This window comes from Arachis ipaensis, chromosome B5, assembly GCF_059453495.1.
Source record: "Arachis ipaensis isolate K30076 ecotype BB chromosome B5, ASM5945349v1, whole genome shotgun sequence".
NCBI classification, from domain to species: Eukaryota; Viridiplantae; Streptophyta; class Magnoliopsida; order Fabales; family Fabaceae; genus Arachis; species Arachis ipaensis.
Genome location: NC_142440.1, coordinates 13,876,370 through 13,886,793, shown reverse-complemented (window position 1 = coordinate 13,886,793; position 10,424 = coordinate 13,876,370). Strand labels below are relative to the sequence as shown.

General features: G+C 32.3%; 2 protein-coding genes across 3 annotated transcripts; one reads left to right on the top strand and one right to left on the bottom strand.

The window, feature by feature from the left end:
* Positions 1 to 1,548: 1,548 nt before the first annotated feature.
* On the bottom strand, positions 1,549 to 7,008 carry LOC148563418 (UMP-CMP kinase 3-like). 2 transcript variants are annotated; one of them, XM_088488713.1, is made up of 8 exons: positions 6,249 to 7,008; positions 4,227 to 4,301; positions 4,020 to 4,157; positions 3,855 to 3,916; positions 3,571 to 3,639; positions 2,816 to 2,950; positions 2,290 to 2,383; positions 1,549 to 1,743 (listed from the first exon to the last, which is right to left on the bottom strand). In XM_088488713.1, the coding sequence occupies exons 1-4, from the start codon at positions 6,327 to 6,329 to the stop codon at positions 3,869 to 3,871; spliced, it is 342 nt and encodes a 113-aa protein (XP_088344839.1). In that variant the 5' UTR covers positions 6,330 to 7,008; the 3' UTR covers positions 1,549 to 1,743; positions 2,290 to 2,383; positions 2,816 to 2,950; positions 3,571 to 3,639; positions 3,855 to 3,868. The 2 variants fall into 2 exon arrangements, with proteins under 2 accessions (XP_088344839.1, XP_088344840.1); XM_088488714.1 differs by having other exon boundaries at positions 4,020 to 4,127.
* Positions 7,009 to 8,246: 1,238 nt separating this feature from the next.
* LOC107642988 (uncharacterized) lies at positions 8,247 to 10,198 on the top strand. The gene is made up of 5 exons (XM_016346518.3): positions 8,247 to 8,427; positions 8,589 to 8,693; positions 8,820 to 8,879; positions 9,706 to 9,770; positions 9,867 to 10,198. The coding sequence occupies exons 1-5, from the start codon at positions 8,290 to 8,292 to the stop codon at positions 9,997 to 9,999; spliced, it is 501 nt and encodes a 166-aa protein (XP_016202004.1). The 5' UTR covers positions 8,247 to 8,289; the 3' UTR covers positions 10,000 to 10,198.
* Positions 10,199 to 10,424: the final 226 nt, after the last annotated feature.

Genomic DNA, 10,424 nt, shown 5'->3' with positions numbered 1-10,424 from the left:
AAACTGCTTCCTTAACTTCCTCTTCTGTTACTTGCTTTGTTAATCTCTCGTTCATCTCTTGAGTCACTTTCTTTGAAATTTTTTGTACACATTGTTCCAGATTTTTGCTTCGTGAGACCCTAAATAGATCAATAAAATAGTCTTCAATTAGCTTCATCACCTCCACTCTTCCACAGACCCATTCCCCTTGTGAGTTCTTTAGCTTTTCAATCCTGTTCCTATCCCTTCTCCAGAATTAAAAAGGATGTAATGTTGCTCCTTGAAATATAAGAGCATTTGTATGTGATTTTAAGAGAATGCCATGTCCATGAACATTATATATTCTGCAATGCTCATCATGTGAACAGAAATTTTCACAAGATTCATCACTTTTGGTTACTCAATAGCACTTGTTGCACATCATATCAAAGGGTGTCTTAACTTTTAAATAGAAAAAAAAATGAAAAAATCTAGTTATCAACAGAGTTAATTAATATTTTTTTAAATATCAATTAGAAATAATTATGACAAATCTCAATCTTTATTTAAATATTCCATTTCTATTCCAATACTAAAATTTCTATTTTCATGGCTGGATCTTGTTGGAAAGTTTCATTATCGATCACTTTTGGATACTCTTACTTTTATCAAATGCTGTAGCATATATACATTATTCTCTTTTGAAGACAAGGCAAAGAAATGCATGGCGTGTCTCGTAGAGTGCAACAATTTTTGGTCCCAATACCTCACATAAAGGAATCTTTGTATTACACAGACCTCTTGAACCTTTGCAAAACCACCAATTGCATAAAACAGACGCATGCCCAGATTATTGTTAATGGTCACTAGTATCAATTTCATACTGGAATCATGTCATTTGATGAATTGTCACAATGTTTCGTAAATATTATGCAACTAAATAATCTGAAAACTAGTATCAAATAACATAAATTGCAACAAGCAATTAACTGTCTCAACTTAACACTATTAAAACTAGATACCACAAACTAGGGCATACAAAAACAAATAAACTATGATTAGTTGAGTTTATTGAGTTGAAACCAATGCTCACTACTACAAGAGAAACGGAGGATAGCGGCGGTTTAATTGTCAATTTGTGGTGGTTTTAAACCGCCGCTAAACATGGCCAGCGAAACGGCTAACGCAGCGCATAAGGGCACGAGGATTACATTCTGCGGCGGTTCTCAACAACCGCTGCAAATCAATTATTTTGCGTCGGTTAATTTAGCGGCGGTTATAGACGAAGGGTGATTTCTTCCGTATATTTGCGACGCTCCTTAACTACCGTTATTTACTGCTGCAATTATTTAGAAATTTATTTGCAGCGATATAGAACTGCCGCAATTTAGCACACAGGTAAAAAACTTAGGCGGTTTAAACCGCTGCAATCTACCGTGAAATTAAAAAATTGGTAATATTACACGCTCTTGACCCTTTTTCTTGTCATACTCCTATTTCCTTTTACATAATGATTGATCAAATTTAAGATATTTACATTAGAAAATACACTTAATGTTATTAATATACATGCGATGAACTTAACTAATATAAGATAAACATAATAATCAATAATTGATCATAATATCTAATTACAATGTTTGAGTACAAAATGAATCCATTTGAGGTCATAGTAATATTCACCTTTAAACTAACAATAAAATAATCTTGCATTGATGTATTAATCACTTCGACAAATCAATAAATAAGCTCCTTCTTCATATTCATTAGCTCCAAACCAACACACTGCAATGAAAAATACCTCATTAGTCAATATAAACAATGAGAAGATACATTGCATAATGCACAAAGATAGCTCAACGCAAAGCACAAATTAATAACACAATAACAAAATCGCCATTACGATAAACCTTGATCCAACTCCTATCCTCTATTTTATGTTATCATTTTCCTCATCTTAATGAAATTCTTCTTTTATTAAATAATAATATAATAATTCAAATTGTTTAGGTTCTTGATAAATATGAGAGCATAAGACTAATGCTAGAAGTTAAACCATGTAACAAGAGATGGACGAATCTCATCCTTAAAAGAAAAAAAATAAACAAATAAATATTTCTAAATTTGCTCTAACAACCACCTAGTAATACTCTTACTATGTCAAGGACAAAGTATTTCCTTTTTTATATTTTTGGTCCTGAGAATAAAGTTTTCTAACTAAACTCAATAATAAGTGCATAATTATTCAGACTTCAGCCAGCATATGCAGATTGCTGAATCGACAAGAGTGAAATTAGGATAAGAAGGATAAAGATAGAACAAGAAGATTACCTGATGATGTGTCCTAAGCAACACTTTGCAGTTGGCGTGAATTCTTGGACATGAGAAAGGGTCTTGAAAAAGGTTCTCATTCAGCTCTTCATCTCTAATTACATTTATCCGTAGATAATAATAAGTATTGATAAGCAAGACCATTGTATGATTATCTTGAAATTTATTCACGAAGCCACAGTCCAACAATAGAAAAGACATCATGAAGAGGTATAGATGAGGTTTTGGCCTTAACTTGGCATTCCTACCAGCTTTCTTCAATATTTCTCAAAAAATACACAAAGCACGTAAATGCACAATAGAAATACATTGGTATCACAAGTTGAGATTAGTTTTACCCCTTAATTTGAGAAACAAGGATAACTCATTAATTTTAGAAACATGAATTTGGTTTCTATTTATCATCACTCCTCACAAATACTAATTCAAAATAACATCAATTTATGTTTTTAAGTCTTCCTGAAATTATCCTAGTTCTCTATTAAACAAGAAAAGTAAGAAACCTTGTAGTAAAATAACAACATACCCTTAACCGAGCCACATTTTAGTAAAGCATCAATTATTGCAGCGTAAGCAGTTCTGTCAATGTTTAATTCATGGCATGATTTCATTTCCAGCACTATTCTCAGAACTGAAGCAAGATCCTTTGCCTCTCAAAACCCTGTATTTTACATAGAGAAACTGAGAAAGTTGCTGCTGGAGAACCATCCCAAACCAATAGAAAAATTTAAGATAGTGTTGTAAATATTTTTGTTCAAAAATACATATTGAGAGTATGAGCAAAGAGAAAATGTAAACTGTGTGGAGCATAAATATCCATTGAATTAATATAATGGGCAGATAATGACATTCGTTAAAATGAATCTAGACAGTACATACCAACTAAGCCTTTTCTAACTAGCTGAGAGAACAATATTAAATGGATCAAGCAACGCCATATTGTTCTAATAGTAAACCATGTCTATAGATAAACCATTTACCTTTAAAACTTTTTAATGATTTCCCCCATAGTTTTCCATGGTCTCCTAATTGTAACTAACTTATTATTAGGCAACTCCATCTTATCTATCTCCTAACATGTCTTCCCTGCACATGACCAAACTACTGTAGATGAAATCCTAAAATATTTTGGAGCTACCCCTTAGTTCACTACTGGTGAGTTAAGAATCCTCTAATCGGGAGTTACACACATTATAAAGTGAATATCACTCTTGAAGGGACGAATTTATGGTTCTAACTATAGCAAAGTAATCAAACAAATAAATAAATGAGAAATCTAACCTTGAGCAATGTTGAATATGTAATGATGTCTGGAAACAGATCTTCATGAATGAATTTTTCTGAATTGCCCTAAAAATATAAAAAGGAGAAACTTCAAAAGGTTTCATATTAGGCACCCTCTTAATGTGTCATGACCAAGTTGTGCTCTTTCATTGTCTCCAAATAACGAATTCAAAAGCAAACTTTATTCCTAACACACAAGAGACTTCCAATAAAATAATATTATTGATTTGCAAAGCCTCTTTTCAATAACCAAATTTTTGCATCTGAAATAGTGGTTTTACCATCTAATAATGTGCTACAAAGATTGTCTTGACTGACTCAAAAATCTTATCAGAAGACCTTGCTGCATCAATTAATAAGAAGCAAAATTTTATTCCATTAGTACTACAAAGCATTTAAAACTCAATTATGAACACTTGCGGTTGCAGCACCAAGATATCAAATACCTTGCGAACTTTTCCTTTCTCGCCATAATAAGAAATCACAGGTGGACTAGACTCTAAGAAAACCTTAAATCGCTTCTTTATTGTTTCAATCTTGTCATCCCCTCTTGCCTTCATTATCCCAAGAAAAGGATGAATTTGCTGATAACCATAAGAAAATTAGAAGAAATAGTTCTCTGTTTTTTTTTTTTCTGGAAAGACAAAACTAACTTGGTTCGCTGTCAGTGCTTTTGGCAGAAGCTTCACTGTCACCTCTGAAGGAACAATTTTTCCTTTCATCACATTCTTGATCATTATTGTGTCAAGTGTCAAACACAAGAAAATAAAGGAATTAAAAAGATAAACCCAAGAGAAAATTAACAAACATGAACAATAGAATTTACCTGTTGAAATTGACAAGGAATAATACCAAGTATAGGGAAAAAACATAAAATTTGTATAGAAAGAAATATGAATTTGGAAAGTATGGCCAAAAGAATATACTATCATAATGAGTTAAAAAAGAAGAATAAAGTATCAAGCACAATTCATCAAACACAATTTGGAAAGTATGGCTACTATCATAAGGAATCTGCAATTATCAAGCACAATTCATCAAACACCTGAAGTGCTTGAGAATTCGAAACAAGAGAAACTAAAACTCATTGATTGTTGTTATATCAAATAGCAAAGCATTCAGAATAGGCGAATGAAAGACAATAAATAAAGTGAAAAGGGAAGGAGAAAGAGAACAGAAAAAGGATTAAAACGAAATCACCCCTTTTGTCCTATGTTCTTGGCAAGAACAAAATCAAAACAAAAGAGTAACTTGAAACCAAATCAAGAAGAAAAAGATTAATGTGAACCAAATTGAATTCTAAAACCAAAAAGAAAATAGAACAAAATTGAAAGACGGATTTTTTGGATACCAATGATCTGAACCAAGAAGCTGAGCAGACCTAAGGACGGGACCAGAGGAAGCAGGGAGCAGATTGACGATGGACCCACCAACAAGGGGAAGCGCGTAGCAACTGGTACTGACGAGCGAGGTACACGGCAGCAAGGATTCATGCACGGAGGTGTGTCCTTTGCCTCTGCTCCCATTTGTGTTCGCCCGAGGAACAAAAGATGGAAATTTGTTGATTCTTCACTATATATACCCAAAACGATTGAATTGCAGCGATTTTACTGAACAGCTGAAGCCAAACCGCAGCTCAGAATCGACGCGATTCTACTAATTTGCGGCGGAGTTTGAACACGGACACTGATTTCTGGCCGCTATCCTCCGCTTGTCTTGTAATGTTTTAACCGCACAATATTCAATAACTCAAATTTCTGTTGGATGATGCTCTAATACACTAATTTATGAGGCACCAAGTATCAACACATCAACTGAGAAGCCTTGTTCATATCAAACTTGTACACCGAAACTCCATAAGCTCACAAAAAAGTTTTCATTAAAAAAAATAAGTGAATAGGAATAATATTTGGTGTATAAAATAGTGAACAGGAATAATATTTGGTGAAGATTGATCCTCTTGAACTCTTCTATTCATAACTTGATAAAACAATTTGTATCACTCCACTTGTTTTCATAGAAACATTGAAGTCCACCAACTTGGTCTTGTAGGAGAAGAGGAAGCTAGAATCCCAATGACCACTTGTTCCCAGAGTGAGTTCAGGCTCAGGACAAGGAGGGTAACAATGATTAAGCATGAAAAGCCTTTCTGCACAATCTATGTCCTTAAGGCAATTGGGATTAAGGCCTAGTGCTTCAGAAAGCAATTCAAATAGAACTAGTCCCAATTTCTTAACATACTCTACGTACTTAATTATTATGTCTCTGCAAGGAAATTAGATTTTACAATCATGAATAGCTAGAAAACACAAAATTCTAATCAGATTATGGAGCAATTATTTCAATTAAGTTGTTGTGGTCCAGATGATTAGCACCTGAACCTGAGAAAATGTAAAATAGAGAAATCATAAATCATATACCTTCAAAAATGCCACATTGCTATTCACAGTTAATTCAAGAAGACCATTACAAAACAATGACATAAATTCAGATGAGTGTTCAATATTTAAGATTGCTTAATAGCCTGTATCCGGATACCAAACAACAATGTGAAGAAACTTTCATCTACTAAGACAGATCATGAATAAGACTATATAGTTCATAACTAAGGCTGAAATTTTTCTTTAATATTATCAAATTGCTCAATTGCTGCTCTGTGTTTGTAATCAGTATACCTTTTGCAGTGCAATGCTCTGACTGACTTTCTCAACCTTGTCCTCCAGTTCCTCAATTTTGGACTGCAGTTCCCTTTCCATCTCCAGAAAAGAGGAAGTTGACGCTTCCAATGTAGTTTCCTTTAACTAGGAGCTTATCAAGAGCCATGGCTGAAACTAACTTCAATTCCAAAAGTAATCCACTTTCCTCCATTGGAAACAATAATCATTGCCGACAAGCCATTAGCAGAGAAAAGCAAACGAAGAAACTTTGAATGATGAGAAAAGAGAATATTAAAAGGAAAAAGTTTACCACTTCAATTGAGTTAAAAAGGGGCACCGTATAAGATGGGGGCACAAACCAAACCCTAAACCCCAATCCAAAAAGCGAAGTGGAGTGCAGTGCAACAGAACAAATTGAGAATCCTTTTGATAATTGCGTCAAGATAGTAGAAGAGCAGGGAGAATCATGGCGCCGAGGAGGATCTCGGAAGAACTGAAGAGGCTTATGCAACCATAGAGATTCTTGGAAGAGACAACCTTGAGAGGCAATCCATACTGAATTTGGTTTCTGTGAACAGTTTCAAGGGAGTCATCATGGTAGCCGGTGATGCCCTCATCAACAGTGAGCAGGAAGAGATGGAGGCCATAGTCATTATGTATCCACGAAAAAAGAGAAAGAAGGTTCCTGGTGAGGAAGAGGGTAGAGGAAGAAGCGGTGGGTCATCGTGAAGAGGAAGAAGCCAAGGTAGCAAGCAGCTGAAATGAGGGGCTTGGTTCTCAAAATTATAAGGGGCCAATTTTAAAATATCGAAAGATTTAGTATTTTTAGAGTAATTATTAATAAATTATTAATAAATTAAATATAAATTATTAGATTGTTTATCTGTTTATCACTTTTTTTTGTTTTTATTTTTTAATATTGGATTAATAATGATATTTTTTTTGAATTGTGATCTGCTATGATATTTTTTTAAAATATGGAATAATTTAATTTAGGGAGTATAAATTGGACCGTCCAATTTTTAAGAGGTACAGAATCAGATCGTCCCATTTTTGTACTCGGATTTGTGTAATTTTTTAAACACAAATCAGCCGGTTCGATTTGTGTACTCCAATTTTTTTTTTATTTTTTAAACATAAATCGACCCTCCGATTTGTGTACCTGTCATAGTTTTAAAAAACACTAAAAATTATGGATTTTGATCCTCTAAAATTTGAATTTCACTTTAGAGAATAAAGTGTGATCTTTCTACCTTTGAATAGTTTCTCTTTCATATTTAATCTTGGTCTCATATATGAAATAAATGGTGAGAGATCACTTTACTCTCTAAAGTGAAATTCAAATTTTAGAAAATTCAAATTCAAAAATTACAATGTTAAAGTATATCACTCATCCTGCTTCTATATCTAAATTTTTTTGGCCTATTTATCAATCTAATTTAATGTTTCAAATTTTATGGTGTATCAAATAAACTCAAAAGATTTGGACTGATTTTACACAGACATTTTTCTTTTTATCTTATCTTTCGATTTTCATATAATAAAATCTAATAGTTTATACAAATAGTATTTTTTTATTAGTACCACTATTTTTTAGAACAATAAATTATATTAGTACTAAATAATTTTTACAAAATCTTAACTGCACCTATAAAAATACCCATATATTTAAAGAATAATACTATACATTTAAATTTTTTTGTTAATCAAATCTAACTAAATTAGTCTAATATCAATAAAAATCAATTATGAATAACATTATTTTAAATATTATTTAACTTAGTTTAATTTAGTTAAATTTATTTCATAAAAAATTTAAATAAATAACATTATTCATATTTAAATATAAAATCTCAACAAATCCAAAACAAAAGAAAAAAATAACTAAATATCTATAAAATAAATTGTCCATATATTTAAATATAGAATCCTAACAAATCCTAAATTAAAAGAAAAAAAAAAAAAGATAACTATCATAAAATAGAAAAGAAGTTACAAAGGTGATTGGCTCCATTCAGGGTTCGAAAATTCTTCACTCCAATTTCTTATTTTTGAGGAAATGGCTGCGGCTTGTAAGCGATTGGCTCAATTTTCGGGCTTTGGGTTCTCAAAATCGTTCACTTTCAACTCAAGCCTCAGATCATTTCCCCGGATGGCGAAATCAAATGGTCGGCGATTCTATGATGCATCCACTATTGTAATTTAAGTTTACCTTCTTACCATTTTTTATTCTCTGTTTTCATGGTTTTTTGTTCACTTGTGTGTTTTCTAACTAATTGCAAATGTGCACTTTTAAGCTCGTTAATGAGTGTTAATGAATGGTTTGTTTTTGTCATTGGTTACGCTTTTGCTTTCTAGACTAGCAGACTTGAAGAGCAAGGAGTGTCCACAAAGCAGGCTCAGGCAATATCTGCCGGTATAACTGAAGTTTTGGAAAAAGTACAAGAATCATTAATGGAGAGGGTGAGGTCTTTTGATGTTTATATTATTCGTTTGTGAACTTTACCACTCTCTTGGAATCTAAAATACTAGTTTCGTGTACTAACATAAGTTTTTTTTTTTTTCTTTTTTCTTTTTATCCCTTAAAAGACTGAAATGCTTCAAGAGTCCAACGAGTCGAAATTCAAAACTGAAGTGCAGAGGTCACAGGTATATTACATACTAATGTAGTTGATTTAAATAGGAATACTAATTGCAAAGCATCTGTTTTTAGCTTTTGTTCTGGACAACAATAGTACATTCTAATACAATGACATGATGTTGAAATTTCAGGCTAACATCTTAGTTTTTTGTATTTTCAAATGTAACTACTTTCTAACGTTACTTTTACCCTGTTTGATATCGGGATAACGGAAGAAAACATTGAGAGGGAATTATGCTAACTGTTTAATATTTAATATATGTCATTCTGTAAATTGCTTTTCTCTAGAATTTAAAATATGGTCTGTTGACTACATATTGGGATGGAATTTTTAAAAACTCCAATAAATCTTGTAATCAAACGAGAGCCAAATATTTTTGATAGAAATTGATGTTTCTGTTTTTTGTTGTGTGGTACTGTGTCTTCTGATACAGTGATACCGATTGTAATCATTCTCAATGTTCATCTCATTTAAATAACGACTGTAATAATCATGGGGCATGTCTCATATTCTCATTTAATCATGAGATGAGAGATTTGATTATATTGATATAGATTTATGTCTTTGCATCTTAAAGTAGATACATGAATTTAGGAAACATGAGTAATTCAAATGGCTACTGTTATTGAAACAACTTTTGTGGTGAAAAATTTGTATGTAAAATTGTATAAAGGGCAGCTCTTAACTATGGAAACTAGTTTGATTCCTCATATTTTTCTTTACACTTAATTTCTTGTCTGCTCTTGTAATTTTTTCCTCAATTTCTAGTTACACTGAGGTTGTTAATTTGCACTTGCTTTGTGCTGTTATATGATGGAAAATTTATAACGTAGATGCAGTTGCAACGTGAGATTGAGAAACTAAGGAATGACATGGAAAAGAATAACAGTGAATTGAGGTCCATTTAAATTTAACTGACAGTTGACCCACTAGTTTCTTTTGTAATTTTATCCTCTTTAAAGTGCAAACTTTCTGCATGTGAATTCTGATGCAGGTTGGCGAGGTTGGCGATACATAGAGCTGAGATTGCTTTCAAAGCTCAGATATTAACAACAGAACGTGTTATTAGAGCATATTGCCTAGGAACTATTTTTACGTGTGCCGTTGCTTTTCTCAGCTTTTCTTAGCCGAAAATAATTAGTCGTTGTAGTATAGTAGTTAGTTGAGGAGCAGGAGGTAGAAGCTCTCATTATACAAAAATGATTTAGATGACAGGTTTTTTTTGCCCTGTTTTTGAAGGGCATGAAGGATTGATGACCTTACTTGCATGTTCATTTGTGGTAGTTGAACCTCGTACGCTATTCAAACTTCAAGCTCTTTTAATTTCATTATCTACTAGTCGAATACCGTGCATTTGCCCGGAATCATATACTCTATTTCAATAAATAAGTTAAAAAAAATCTTTAATATTCACATCTAATAATGTCAAATTGAAATGTATTGGACATTGAACCTTGATAAGTTTTTTTCCTTGTATAATATCGATTGATAATAATATGAACACAATTAGTTTTAATATCACTTAATAGAAAACAGAATAATTACAAACATA